Source organism: Protopterus annectens, chromosome 8.part0, assembly GCF_019279795.1.
Source record: "Protopterus annectens isolate FY-2018-M chromosome 8.part0, PAN1.0, whole genome shotgun sequence".
NCBI lineage: Eukaryota > Metazoa > Chordata > Ceratodontiformes > Protopteridae > Protopterus > Protopterus annectens.
In genome coordinates, this window is record NC_056741.1 from 385,687,777 (window position 1) to 385,704,091 (window position 16,315).

Below are 16,315 nucleotides of genomic sequence, written 5' to 3' on the forward strand. Positions count from 1 at the left end.
CTGATGTAATGACGTTGGCTGCATGTTTTGTACCCCTGATGACCTGACGTCATGGAAGAAGAGACAGCAACTGACATAGGACCCAAGACTTTGTTAATCAGGCCGACTGAGGGCTACTGCAAGCAGATAACCCAAATGTAATGACTGCAACAGTGAAACACGAAGAACATCCCACAAATTACTGAACAAAATAAAAAAGATGCCATCGAAAACACGCTCAAATTCATCCCGTTCAAAAAGTTATTCTACACCCAACTTATGATTAACAATAATACATACTTTACCCCACAAAAAATGTGTAAATTTAATAACAAATACTCACCTGAATGTCCTCACTGCAAGAAACAACCAGCAGACATTCTACATGTTATGTGGGAATGTAATAAAGTTCATAACTTATGGTGTTCACTAACTGCAAGACTAGAGAAAATGGGCTACCAAAAAAGTACTTTATCCTGGGAAACAGTTATACTGCACATAAATATGAATAATCTTCCCAGAATCATACAGCATGTCCTCACCACCATAAGTTTTCTAGTCTAATTCTATATTACAAAAAATTGGACTATTGCAACCTCACTCACATGGGAAGGTTTTAGAAATGTAGCAATCAAATACACTGCCGCCCACAAGCTACTATATGTTACTAAGAAATGTAAATATTACCAAGAGTATTGGGAATACTTATTAGACTTCATTCTCAAGAGGTAAACATATTAAATCTAAAAGTGAAATATGCAATATATGTAAAACAATCAATAAGGATATATTAGAACCTTTTTAACATTGTCATTTTATAAATATTTGCATAGATATGTTGATTAAAAAAACACATACCCTATATAAAGAGGTTTTAGTTTGACTTTCCCTAGTATATGTAATAAACAACTAATGGTACTGTTTTATTCTACTTATCACTGCAAAATATGTGGTTAGTACAAAAACTGGATTTTTTAAGTGACTTCTTTGTATATATTGTATATAGAATGTTATGTTTTGTTGTATGTTGTGCGTGTATATTATTGTATAATGTCTTATATGTTGTAACCTAAAAAACTGCAATAAAGAATTTTTTGGAAAATAAATAAATAAATAAATCCCTATGTCACATGATGGGTGGCCAACTGGCTCACTGACAGAACCCACACAGTGAATGTAGGCAACTCCAAATCCGACTTCAGACCACTGACAAGTGGAGTACCCACAGGGTTTGGTCCTGTAACCTCTCCTGTTCGGTATCTATTTCTCTCAAGTCCAGGCTAATACAGCTGGCCTCTGGCTAATGAAATTCGCTGATGACTGCAAACTAGGAGCCATAATATATTCGCCTAAGGATGTGGACATTCTACAAAGAGGCCTCACTAAGACTGATGCTTCGTGTCAAAGTCATGGCCTAAAGCTGAATGCCAAGAAGTGCACTGTCATCCCCTTTGGGAAAAACACCGTACCCATGAACTACCACATAGGCAGTAGCCTACTAAACACCAAATGTGTGATAAGAGACCTTGGGACACAGGTGGACAGTAGTCTCTCCTTTGATAATCACGTTGCCACAGTAGTCAGGAAATCCTTCTATGTGGCACACCTCATCACAAAGGGGTTCTGCGCCAGAAAATGAGAGGTCATCGTTCCTCTCTACTCATCCCTCATCAGACCCATTATAGAGTACAGCACCCCATTTGGCATGTACTTTGCAAGATATCTGCAACAACTAGAAAGGCCACAGAAATACCTCACTAGGAGGATTACAGGCCTCAAACAGATGCCATATGCAGACCGTCTCAAAAAACTCCAGCTCTACTCCATCGCACATCGCCTACTCAGAGGCGACCTCTGCCTAACGTACAAAGCCATGACTAACCCAGATCTGATGGACATGCTAAACTTAAAGAAATCCCAATCTCTCTGAGCCACATGCTCCAGGGACCTAAACCTTGTCACCACAATAAACAGAACATGCTGGAGGGATAGATTCCTGTGCCAGACACTTCCCATGCTCTGGAACAGGCTACCCATTCATGTCGAGCAAAGCTCCTCATTAGCCCTCTTTAAGAGAGAGCTTGACAAGTGGATGGGAAACAGGAAATTCACCCTGGGGATCACTTCTGTGGCTCTGCTCGACAATGGCACAGGGAAATAATTTTCTTGGGTGGCGAAAGCCAGGGAACCTCATTTGGCTAGGCTTACATAGGCCCTACGGCCGATAAGCTAGTACATACCTATGAACCTATAAAAGTATGGAACAGACAGGGGAAGACAGCACTGGAGAAACCACGCTGTTAGTCTGAGGCTTGTGATATCCATTCCTGATGGATGAGACAGGAGGTCCGGAATTGGATCCAGAATCCAAGGTGGATGTAGCAGATGAGGCCAAAGGAAGGGAAACCAAATCTGTTGAGGCCAGTAAGGTGCAATGAGTATGACTTTGCTCTTCAATCAGGCTGCTTTCTGTAGGAATTTGAGAATTAGGGGAGTTGGAGTATAAGTATGCAGAAGACCAGGGGGCCAGTCATGGAGTAGAGCATCCCTCTGTGATTCTCCTGGTGAGTGATAAGGGCAAAAAAGCTGCTACACTTGTTGTTTATGGAACAGGCAAAAAGTTTGCAGCAAGGCTGGCCCCACTGACTGCAAATCATATTTGTCATTTGGTCATTGAGAGACCACTTGTGAGGTAGTAAGTTGGACCAGCTCAGTTTGTCTGCTATCACGTTGGACATCCCTGGAATATGCATTGCTATTAGAAAGTGGTTGGAAGACATAGCCCATTGCCACACTCTGAGGTCTTCCTGACATAGGTGATAAGACCTGGCTCCCCCGTGTTTGTTGATGTACCAAACTACTGACATACTCTCTTGTCTGGACTGAAATTGTTCCAAGATGGAGAAAGTCTTGGAATGCTTACAATGCCAAAAGCACCATTCTCATCTCCAGAACACTGATATATGCAAGTTGCACTCTTCGAAAGACCAAGTGCCGTAGACAGCTTCCTCCAGGATATACTCCCCACACCCAATCTGAGAAGTGTCCGTGGTCACTATAGCCTTGGGCTAAGGAAGGATGAAAGGATAGATTTGTTATACATGTTGCAATTGCCTCCACCAGCAAAGGTATCATTCGCATACTTGAGTTATTCTCATCTTTGTTGACATGGGTTGAGAAAGTATTGACCACTGTATTGCTAACAGCCATTGTAGAATTCTCATGTGGAATCTTACTAAAGGAACTAAAACTTTTGCTGATGACATTTCCCAGGGTTTTCAGAATCCATTGGGCTGAAATTCTGGTACTGCAAATTATTTTCCTGACCTACATCCTTATCATTTGCACTCTTGATAGTGGAAAAGAAGCTACCACAGCTACTGTATTGAACACTAACTATGAATTCTAATGTCTGGGTTGGGTGTAAGTGAGACTTGTAATTTATGGTTATTCTGAGATATGAACAAGTCTGTAGCACCTGATCTCATGCTTCTATCAATCGATGCCTGGTTAGGATGGTAATAAGCCAGTCGTCTAAATGTGGAAAGACATGGAATCCTTGCAGTCTCAGGTACGCTACCATTGCCATGCACTTGGTGAACACCCTGGGGCCTGTGCTGAGGCCAAATGGCAGTGCTTTGAACTGTCAGTGACTGGCTCCCAGACGGAAGTGTAAGTACTTTCTGGATCATCTATTCATCTTTATATGAATAGTACACATCTTGAAGATCTTTTGAACACATCCAGTGGACCCTTGCTCAGAAATGGCAAAATGGATTGAACCGTGACCATCAAACTTTGAGCATCAAACTGAACTGTTCAATATACTGAGATCCATCCAAAATTGGTCTCTAGTCCCCTGTTTTCTTTGGCACTAAAGAATTTTGAGTAAGTTCCAGATTCTATTTGGTTTGGTGGGACCTCCTGGATGACTTTGTCTTAACAGCTTTTGGATTTCTGATGTTGCTGCTTTCCTGTGATTGGGTAGAACATCGGGGAAATTTTCTTGACAATGGAGGAGGTAGGGAAAAGGGAATTATATAACCTCTGGAAATAAGTCTCTACACCCAACTGTCTTTTATTATATCTAACCAGGCTTTCTGTGCAGAGTTAAGTGACCACAACTGAAAACCAGGCTTCCCCTTCAGGAGCACTGAAAGGGTCTGGTTTTGTAGGCCTGCGCCGCCATGGGGTATCATCTTCCATTATAGCTCTCCATGTGTCTGTGACAAAGTTATCTCCATGTGTGCCCTAGAAAGGACCCTAGAACTTCTGAACCACACTTTTTGACTTCCCCGTTGATCCCTGGAAAAAGTCCTTTGAGGGGTCAAAAATGGATGCCCACTGCAGAGAGGGTCTTTCCATCTTTCTCATACCTGGAGTGTGTGTCCTTCACTGTGGGGCCAAACAAAGAAGTGCCATCAAAAGGAGCATTAACGAACGAGGATTTGAAGGGCTTCACAAATTCATCCAGGCGCATCCAGGCATGCTTCCTGATGGAAATGCGTGAACCCACAGCCCTTGAGGCACCTTCTGCAGCATGCAAGATAAGCCACATGGCCGAATTGCATATAGCTTGTAGGGTAGCCAGCTCAGAGACTACTGAAGATTGAGCCTCAGCAATTTCGGTTCCAGAAAGAGATTTCAATAGGTCTTTAATCAAATCCCTTTAAAGCTTCAAAAAAATGAGCCAGTTAGCTCAGTGATCTGAGGGCAAAAGCTGCTGAAGTATAAACATGTTTCCCAAATCTGTCAATCACTCTAGACTCTGTTAGGAGGATGGACTGTGGAACTGTGTTCCACAAGTTCCTTTTTTGTATCTGCCACCACAACCACGGCATCTACTGGCACCCCCTTACCCCTAAAATTCCATGCTGGTAGAGCCAGAATCCAGTCAGGCGTCTTGGGGATTGGCTCAACCATATCAGGTTCCCTCCACACCCACCTAGAGATAAAATCAATGAGCTCATTGTCAGGCAAAGTAACCTAGGAGGTAGATGGACAAGCTCCAAAGGCTTCCAGAAATATTGATTCTTCCAGAGAAGGGTCTTGGGATGACCAGCCAACCTTCCGCTTAAGGATCTCAAGAATGTCTCTAAAGGAGATGTCATTGGGTGGTGATTTTGGGGACCCCTCTCCTTCACTGAAATCAGAAACTTCAGTGATGGACTCTAGAGGAGAGTTTAAGTGCCTCCTTTTACACTTTCTCTTCCTAGGGACTTCCTTGGTGGGGTGGTCTGTTGAGGAAGAGATTAGGCTACACTGCTGGGTAGTCTGGAAGCTTTCAGCTGGCTGTCTCTGTTGGGGTAGAATGTTTAGGATCATGGTGCAAAGTCATCTGAGATACAGAGGGTGGATCCGAGGGGGGTAGGACCCATCTGACTTGCTGGAACAGAGAACACTCTCTTCATTACCTCACAGGCAGATAGCTCCAGAGAGAAGGAAGATAACTGAGCCTAGAAAGCATGTTTCTGGCTCGTCGCCTTCCTCATCCCAAGAACAATCCACCCAAAGTGGAAGTCGGAGCACAGCTGTCTAATGCCGAGCCTTGGAGAGGAAGAGACTGCTCCAAAAACCTCAGAGTCAACTCCAACCTCCTGAATCCGACAGGGATGCTTCAGCTCTGAGAGTCATCTGGCTTAGAAGATGTCTGAGCTGGTGCACTTAGAGCAGTATTTAGATCCGAAGACAGTAATGTCTTCAGATCTAAATCAGATGTACCTGGAATGTTAGGATCCGAGGACTCTAAAACAACAGGTTGAATTAGAGAAGGAGATGTAATGGATGGAGTGGTAGATGATCAGGCTTCTTGAGCCGAAGAGAGTAGTAGCCATAAGAACTCCCATCTGAAATTGTGCCATGAAGAATTTCCTCATCATCCTCTCCATATCTGCCTACCATGAGATTCCTGGAGGAACAAGAAGATGGTAGGGATGTCAATTTAGAGTGCCTCTCTAAAAAGGGAGAAGGGACTCTGGATGGGACTGGATCCAGGCAAGGAGAATAAATTGTCCTTTGTAAAAGTTTTGGATAAGAGGGTGTAGGATCCGGAACAGGTTCGATCAGATCCAATGAGGGTCAGACCATGAGTAATTTTGGATCCGATTTTTATTCTTTTTAGGTTCTGAAGATGATGTTGCTGAAGACTCAGCCTTTTTCTGGGGTTTCCAGCATTTTGTTTGGGGGATTGAATCCCAGTAATAGCTTCAGAGAAGGAAGTTGGCAACAAGCCTTTCAAAATCAATTTGTTTTTCCTGTCAGCTAATGCTCAGGGTTTGAACCCACGACAGATACTACAACCCTGTTACAAGTGATCTGGGCCCAAGCAATATACACAGATTATGGGCATCGTGCTCACACTTACCACATTTTTTAAATACTGAAGGACCTTTTTTGGACATTCTGAACACAGAAACTATAGAAATAACACAAGTACTAAATTAAACTTTTTTTTTTTTTTTGCTTTAAACCAGAAAGAGAAATAAGAGTTAAATTCCAACAATGGTAAGGAAGGAATATAAGAATCCTGTAAAGAGAAAAAATGACCAACTATGGTAATCAAGGAGGTATACACGAGGTGTAAGGGGGTTAGGGAATGAAGGCTAGGCCTACCAACGATGGTAGGAAAGAATACACTCAAAGGTGAATGAAAAAAGGACTACAACAGTAATGCCTTAGAAATAAAACTATAGATTAGATACATAGTAGTAAATAAATAGTTTTTAGTTAAGAAATATAAAAAAAGGCTACTCTCCCACTCTACACTCAGGAGCTGAAAACAACTACATCTAGACACGATAGCGGCAAACCAGATTTGGAAGCTGTTAGGGGTTGGTGCATTATGGGTAGGAAAGGAGCTCAAGAGTTTTTGGAGGCCACGAGCTAGTGCAACGGTCAAGTTGGATCAGAGGATCAGATCCGAACCAATTCGTTGAGAAATGAATGAAAATTGACAACATCGGGTGAAATTTTAACAGTAGGGATGACGAAGTAGCAACACAGAAAAGAGGGAAGACACAGCTGGAATGTATTGTCAAAAATTAGCAAAGGAACCAAGGATAATGGGACCAAAACCAGGGAGCAAAAAGTCACAGAGTGGGATGAGGCCAAGCAGAAGTTCTAACTGTGGACTGCAGACTGCCATTCCCTACCAGGGATTGCTAACAGAATACAGAAACAGAAAGTGATAGGGGAGTGTTAACTGCAAGACCAACGTCAGTTGACTTTACACTTGAGTCTAGAACAGAAGCTGTGGTACAAAAGGGGTAATAAATATAGCATGTAAAATAATGCATGACAATTATAAGGATCAATGAGAACAGGCTAGAAAATACTGGGAAATGAAAATGGAACGGCAACATACAAAGAAACAATGGAAGGATATTTGTGTGGTTGCCAAGTATGCAACAAAATCAAAAGAGGTTTAGAATTTTTGCATGGAAATGTTTTCATAGGAATGTTTATACCCCAAACTAAACTTCAAATAATTTTTCCACAGGCAGACAATAATTGCTAGAGCTACTATGGGAAAGAGGAGTACCTAGGAACATCTTTCTTTGGAATGTAATGAGCTGACAGACATTAGTAATTCCTTACAGAGTACTTTGTCAGGAATGTCAGGGGAGCAAATTTTAACCAAGGAAATTATTCTTCTGAGCTGGTATATAGAAACTGAATTGTTACTGCAATTGCAAACAGTAGGGCCTTACTAATAGGTTTAATGCTGCTGGCTGCCAAAAAAGCAATTACTTGAAAATGGAAAACAAAAGCAAAAACAACTAACATAATTGTTGAATGTTGTAAAGCATACAAAAGAACTGAAGGTGTGATCTTTAGAAAAGAGAAAGAGTAAACTATACAGAATTATATGGAATCTGTGGGAATAACACAAAGAATAATGTTCAGGAGGAGTGACATTTCAAGGAAGACAGGACTTGTGAAATCTATGTAATGTTAAACTAAATAATTGTCAAGACAAAAATCATAATTGTATAATGTGTACAAAGGAAAAAAAAGGTTGTAATGGTGTTTTTTTCTTTTATAATTGAAAGTGTACTCATATGTTACTATACAATGTGTGAAGTTAATAAACAGAATTGAAAAATAACTTTAAAGAGTTGTGACTTTTTTATAATTCCAAGGCTTGCATTGACAGTCTTGGAATTACAACAGGAAGCCAAAGGCAAACGTTTTGCCTGTCATGCTCACCCACCCACTCCCAATATTTGAGAAATGTATCTATCTCAGAACAGATTTTTTTTTGATTACTGTAGTGAGATTATTTTCAGTCGATGCAACAATTTTTCTTGCCAATGTTAATTTGAGTTTTAACTATATCACATGGTGACTATAAGAGTACTGAAGGTAGTATTACTTGACCAGACTGGGTGGACAAGTAAGCCTTATCAACAAATTCTTTGAATCTGCATATATTCATCCATAAACCAGTTTCCACAATGGCACTTCTAGTGCATGAAGGAAGAAAAAACAGCTATATCTATTTACCTATATCTACCTATAAATATATATGATAGACAATTCAACATTATCATCAACTAGTGCTATACTTTACAGCATGATGCAATGCATTGGCTCTGTACCCTATACATATGTTATCAATTGTTACTTTGCAAATTTTTCTCAGTTTAGCCATCTAGATAGAACATACCATCTACTCTATAATTCATAGTCCTAATTAAGTGAAGGTATATCTACACCAAGACTTCTACGGTAAGCAGCCCAGTGTCATTCCCAAAATTAAGATATGAGTTATTCCTGGGGAAGACATCACAGATTAAAAAGGCTGGGGTAAGTTGAGAGAATGAGCTTAATACAGTACACAACAGCAGGCCGTCTGCAAAGCCTTGTATTAATAATGCAATTTAGGACAAGAAAAAAGTTAACATTAGGTGCAGTTGTGAAAATGATGTGTTAATGTCCACTGTATTATTAACCCATCAGTTAAAACAGATACATGGTTTGCTGATAACGCAAGGTGTCAATATGGCTCAGATCCACAGAAGAACACTGCAACTTCCACAGTGAAGTGGAGAGATGTCCAAATGAACCTTAGAAACAGTACCACCACCCCAAAACACCAACACAGACTCCTTCACAAGCAATTCTGCATGGCTAGTTGTAATTATTTGTAAGCTGGTAGTGTTTGTTTAAATGAAACAAAAATGTTCCAGTGTCACGCTGGTAAATGAGAAATCTTATGCAGTCCAAATTCCCAGTAATAAGCTATCTGATGGTTCTTCACAGACTGGCAACATTTAAAGAGTCACCCCTCTTAAAAAAATGCCCATTGCTACCATGTTTTTATCCTGGTCTTAAAATCCATTTGTTTTGCTTGCAGTATTCTAACTTAACATTCTGTTTACCTCATGTCTTCCTTCTCAGGATCAGTGTTCGTCTGAAAGTAGGCCATTCTCAAAAAGTCACTGCCACGAGGATGATGCCAGCAAAGTCTCTAAGGATGGAGAGTACAGAGGCATGTTAGTAGAAAAAAAAAACACATCTGCATGACTAAGAATTATGGAAAATCACATTCTGACTCACTTTTGAAAACAGAGCAAGTTATGAGTGATAAATTAAAAGCTCACAACAAAAAGTCTGTATCACTTACGTAATTATTCTACACAGAAATTAAAGCCCTAAGTATAAATGCACACTCACCTAGACATTTACAGTATAACCTCTGGTGCTCAGGCTAATTCTAAAACTATTCAATTTTTAATCTAATAATTACACATCAGGGTGGCACAGTAGATTCTCTGGTTTGGTTGGAGTGATATCTGTGCACAGTCTCCATGACCTCCCTGCACTGCTTGGAATTTCCCCAGCTGGTCCAACTTCATCCTACATCCAAAAGATGCCACAAAGGTGAATTTGTGATCTACCAAATTGTCTGTAGGTGCCATCTTTGTTGGCACAGACAAAGCCCTAATTATGGCCTAGCTAGCCTGTACTGTATCACTGTCATAGTTAGCTGTTGAAACTGGCATAGGGGAAAGATTAATAACAAGGCATTTGCCTACTCAGCTCTTTCAGTGAGGAGGATGCGAGGGGCAAACTATGCGTAAGACAGTTTAGCAGGCCCAGGTGGTGATATTGGAGGCCATGATGAGAAAACTGCTGCTGCTGCAGTAGGTGAACCAGCAAAGAAGAACACATCATCACATAGGTTGTGGGTACTTTTTGTGGAACATCTGAGTGCCCACTTAGGTAATGTGAGTCCAGTATGACAGTGGGAGATAGTGCCAAGACAAAGAAAAAATAATATCAAGTTGCAGGATGATGCCACCTCACCTATCTTGCCCTCTCAGTGATGTATGGATGGTCTCACTCCAGAAAACCTCTACATATAAGGGGCTCTCCCAAAAGGTAGACCCTATCAGTGTGGGTAACACCAAGCAGGGATCATTAATGTGAGAGGAACTGCTAAGGATGACAGCATATGTAGACAGTAGTGGAGGAACCAGACGTAAGTGTCAGTGGTGCTAGGAAAAAAAAATAGCTGTGTGTATCCTGTAATGGTACAAAGGCTAGTACTCTGTCCAGAAGTAATTTCTCTGCCTTGTGCCCAGTTAAGTGCTAGGATAGGCTCCAGCCTCCTGTGACCTGATGTGGATTAAAATGGTAATTAGAGAATGATCAAATAAATCAGTGAGTGGATTACAGAACTAAGAGACAAGAGTATATTTTCCTGCAGTTGTTTATAATATTCAGAGCACTGTTTCCCTCAGCTTTAGTTAATATACATATTTACTTGTTTTAGTGCAGTTTGTCAAGTGTCCTCAGAAACAGTACACCCATCTACCTGATTAACAAAATGAATCTATTTATATAACAATTACAGTCACAGGCATAGAAGGGTAACTCAACATATTAGCAACAGAAATTCATCTTCCTTTACAACCAAAAACATATATATCAGAATACACACAAAAAATACTCAAGTTTATTTTGCAGCCATGGTATCTGGTCATATGTAGACCCCCTTATTCAGACAAATGCAAATATATGAAGGAGATTTTTATTTCCATGACAATTTGCGGAAAGAACAAAAATTTTACATTTTCACATTGTGGTTATGGTTTTCTGTTATTTACTGAATGACAGAAAATAAATAAATATATGGAGTATAAATCAGCAAACATCATGTTTTTCTTAGCCCACTGTGGTCCAGTTCCTCTAAACTATACAGTCAAACAGCTCCACCTGAGGCAGGCTGAAATTGTATCTATCCAAGGAAACATGAAACCATATGTTCTAAAAAAATGCAGCAGAGGAGTAAGTCTTACAATGGCAGCCTGGAAATAAGACATCTGGATATATTCAATACAGAACAGAACAGGAAATAAAATCCATTTTTTGAACAGGCTAAGAAGGAAATGCAAAAGTTTGTCCAACAAAAAATGAGCCATCAAACAGAAGGGGACTCTGCTTCTTATTCTTCTGATAATAAAGCTCATGGAGAGACTTTGCCAGTGAAACCTTTTCCACTATTCTAAAGGAAAATGCTTGAAAGACCGAGAAAATCACAGGAGGTGGCCAAAAGAATCGGGATTACCTTGGAACTGAACTGGAATCTGGAGTCGGGAGAAGAACAGGAACACAAGAAATTAGTGAATAATTGTCAGACTGCAAAGCATCCATTATATTTGTGAAATACAGCTGTGTGGAAAGTGTGGACTTTTACTGACTTTGTTGAACTTGTGGAGAATTGAATAGCATTTGCCTTATTTCATGTCATTAATGTTTGGAAGGACTCTGAGGAGGAGAGGAGAAGGAAAAAGGTAACCAAGTAAAACAAATTTTCTTAAAAGTATTTCTATAAAACTTTTCATAATATAAATTGCATATTTTACAGTGAAGTATACTTAGTTTTTTTTGAGTGTGACAAAGTTGCTAAAGTAAACAGATGCCCTTTTTTTTCTTCCTCTTCTATTTCTTTTCCTTTTTGGTATTAAGAAATATTGGCATTTCAGTGCAAAAAGAGAAGACAAGCTAAAAAAAAAAACATGTTTAAATTAATAGGCTGTAATTTTGGGTTGCTGAATATATGTAGAGGTATGTTTACTTTTACTTTCGCAAAGGTGAATGCTTGCATTAACACTCTTGACTTAATCTAATAAATTTTAAGTGGAAACAAGTAAATATGAGAACACAAATACAGTGAAAAGTTTTTCTTTAGCAATAAATGTTTCAGCTTGTCTTTCAGGCTGCAGCAGAGGACTACATTTTTTTCAGTTATGTTTCCATGGAGAAAGTTGATAACAGATCAAAAGAGAGAACACTTTTTTTTTCAAGGCTAAAAGTTAATGACCTCTGAAGGGATGCAAGCTGTTTCCACAGCTGGAGGGGCAGATAAAAAAACAGACATCAAACAGTGATAAGTTGAAGCACAGGAAATAACATGCATCTTAGCATGGATAACCTCAATTTCAGGCTAATTAGAGCCTGTACTCACAACTGTCTATTTGGCACAAATGTTCCTATTAGGAGGGTTAAACTTCATTATTTGAAGATGTACATAGTTATGCATCTTTGTATCAAGTTAACAGGTTATGGAGTGTGTATGGTTTTTTTTTTTGCTTAAGAGTTTTTATTAAAAACAAAAGTTTTGTAAAATGTGATATAAGTAGCAATGTTGATAAGAAAAACTGTTAATGGGTGCATGTATTGCAAAAGCTGAAAAATACATTTTAAAAAGCTGCCATATACAACAGGTAGAATTAAGGACTTCTTATCATAATGGCAACACTTTCTAAATTATTTGGAATGTGAATGGTCCCCGCAGGTATAGACAAGACAAAAAGGAAGGTATACTTAATTATATTAAGAAATGCACAGAGCAAACAGCAAGGCTACAGGAGACACATTTGGAAAGAAGTGAGCATGTGAATTTTATAAAAAAGGATATTGGGATGGATATTCTGCAGAATATCGGGGACAAAGGAAAAGAAGAGTGATTCTATTAATTGCTAGAGTGGCTCTACTAGTGATAGAAGAGGAAAAAGAAAGATAATAACGGCAGATTTGTGGTAGTAAGTGGCTACTGGCAAGGAATAAGGATTATATTGGCATGAATTCATATTCCATCTAAAACTGCTATTATGGGGCTTAAAATAAAATTTGGGAGAAATAATCAGCTTTCAGCAGGGAATATTACTTATAGATGAGGATTGGAATTCGATTTCCAACAACAAGGATGATATCTTGGTGGGGGGAGGCCTAGAAGTGAAACATAACTAAACAGGGCAGATTTCTGAAGAAATGTATGAAAATAATTGGTATGGAAGACATGAATTTAGTAGAAGGAACAGAATGTACATATTTCCTAAGGTACAATAACCAGGTTAGACAGAAATTATATTTCACAGGAACATGCACATTTAATTGAGAAGTTTAATACACAGCCAGTAACTATTTCTGATCATGTACCACCAAGATAAAAATGCAAAGTAATAGAAGAGTTACTGGTGCATCCCCACCTACCTGTTAAAAACAGATGAGTTTAAGGAATGGGTAGTGGAAATAATCCAGGAGTTATTAAAGAAAACAGAGAGTACTCCAGAAGTTATAGCTAGTGAGTGTGATAAAATGAAAGAGTTTAAAAACAGGGTATAAAAAGAAAGAGAGATCTGGTTGAGAAGTAATAAGAATTATTTAAAAAGGAAAGTTAAAATATTACAAAATTAGGGAAATTTCACACAACAAGAAGAGGCACAAGTGCAGAGTGCTATAGTGCAGAGTGCTATAGAGAAAATAAAGGAGTACCTAGATAATATGCATGAGTTTAGAAAGAGTGTTGTTAAGCAACTTAACTCCACAACACAAAACCTTTTGGTATAATAGGCAACAGAAAGTAGAAAGGATTGTGGCCAAACTTAAGGAGCCTATAACAAGACAATAACCAGTGATCCTGGAGCAGTATTACAGATATTTCAGAAATACTGTAAAAATTTGTATAAATCAGAGAAGTGAGGAAATCAAAAAAATGCACAAATGGAGATAATTATTGAAGACTTAAATATGCAAAGGTCAGAAGTAGATGAGGCTCAAAAACTAATTCTTAAGATAAGAGGAGATTAGTAAAATTGTGATGTATAACCAATCTGCAGGAAATTCTCCAGGAATAGAAGGTACTCTGGTGAAAGTGTGGAAAGCTAGGAGGGAAGTGTGTGACAAAATATCTGGAAGGTTTCAACATCATTTTAAAAGGAGGGGAGGCACCAACATCCTAGGAAAAAAGCTGTGGTGGCTGTAATACCTAAATATGGCAGAGACTCATCTGATCTAGCTTCATATAGACCTATTTCAATTTTAAACCAGGATTATAAAGAGTTTATGTCTATACTGGCTAAAAGAATGGCAAAGGTAACACCAAAATAGATAGATATGGATCAATGCGGATTTGTGGAGAGGAGGTAAACATCTGAGAAATTAATAGAACAATGATGATCTAGAGGGATGCAGAAAGTAAGAAAATTCCACTGTTATTGGTGGGTCCTAATGCAGAAAGCATCTGACAGAGTAAGCTGGCATTTTATGAGTAGGGCAATGGAAGCATCTGCATTTCCTGATTCAATAATAAGGTTAATTAGAAGGATATATGAGGGATCAGAGGTAAAACTCAAAATGGTGAGTTCCTCTCTGATAAGTTGTGTCTGAACTGAGGAACCTAGTAGAGGTGTCCTCTTTACCCTTAATTATTTGTGATATATTTAGAATCCATTGGCAAAGAAAATAAGGGACTCAAATTCAAGCATATAATTGGTATGGTGTTCAAAAAATTGACTTTATTTGCAGATGATATTTTGTACCTGATGGAATGAAAAAAGGGACATCTCACTGCTGTGGAACATTCTGAGGCAATTATGTTTTTTTTTTACTGGATATAAAATTAAGGAAGATAAAACAAAGCTACAGTTATAAACTATGTAGCCACAAATGAACTGGTTCAGTAATAACAATAAATATTGGTATTGTTGAATTGGTTCAGCAATGCCCATATTTAAGGGGACATGATAAAATAAAGTATTTAGGAGTATAGATCTTAAAAAAATCTGTTATGGCAACTAAAGATATGTGGGAACAGACTAAACAAAAGTGGGGAGCTTTGAGCAGCCTATCTATCCCTGGAGGAGTGGTCACAGCCCAGCAACTTGTAGTTTATTGGCCGTTTTGGGCCAATTCCTAGCTCTTTCATCTCCCTGCCTTAAAACCCGCATTTGTGCACCGCGCAGCACCGGTTAGCTAGGGTTAAACTATTCCAGGCTCCACAAAGTCTGCTCTTCAATTTTTCCCTTGGAACTAGTCAAACTCTCAAATTAAGCACTCTAACTTTCCTTTTACAGCCCAGCACTTGCTCCAAGCTCTCAGTAAGCACTAATAAACGCTAACACACCTCCCCCTTTACTATACAATAGTATAAGGCTCCCTAGTTTGTCCCTACCGGACAATCAGTAAAGCAGTTCAGATACCCATACAGGCATGTCCAAAGGGCAGTTTCAGGTATACTCTCCAGGCCAGCTGATGTATCTGGGATTCTTGTGTGGCCAGAGGTAGTTTCTTTACTCACCAGTGGGAGTGGGGAGTACTGAGCTGCTTGTTTGTCCTCAGAGGAGTGGTTAGAGACAGCAACTAGTAATTCGTTGGCCATTTTGGGTCATTTCCTGTTTTTTCCAGCCCCCTGCTATAAAGCACTCGTTAGCGCGCTTTAGTGCGGAGTTGCCACTGTTGCACACAAGAGCAGCGGCAGTCTAACAAGGTTAAACTATTCGGGCTACCTAAATTCCACTCTTCAAATTTTCCCTTAAAACTACCTTCCTCGAACTGTACTGCTGATCTAACCAGCGTATCCTATAACTAAAAAGTTCATCTCTACTAGACTATTCTCTATCTGTAAAGCCTAGCACTTGCTCCTACAGTACTTGCACCTTGATAAAGCACTATTATTATAGATCGTACCCCACCAGCCTAGAACCCACATCCCCCGGAGTCTTTTGTAAGTTTTTTTATCTATTACTTCTAGCATGTCGAGGGATCGGTTGCTAGTGTCCTCTCCTGCTCAACTGGTGAACCTGGGAATATTGAGGCAATGTTACAATTGCCTCATGTACACAGACAATCCTCTCCTTCTCCCACAAAACACAAATACATGCGAGAGATGCAACTTTACGGCCAAACTGGAGGCTGAGCTCTCTCAACATAGGACTGGCAAGACCAGACAGGAGGAGAAGGTAACCACACACACTACATACCCAGTCACACATAGTACCATCACAACTTCAAATCATACACATAATCACACAAAGACATACTCGGA

General features: G+C 39.4%; 1 protein-coding gene across 1 annotated transcript in view; it reads right to left on the bottom strand.

Moving 5' to 3' along the window:
* MTMR11 (myotubularin related protein 11) overlaps positions 1–16,315 on the bottom strand; it is a 1,184,472-nt gene that overhangs the window by 239,510 nt on the left and 928,647 nt on the right. Inside the window, exon 9 of the mRNA XM_044079897.1 lies at positions 9,363–9,451. Within this exon, the coding sequence (XP_043935832.1) occupies positions 9,363–9,451 (89 nt within the window). The remainder of the gene's footprint in view (positions 1–9,362; positions 9,452–16,315) is intronic.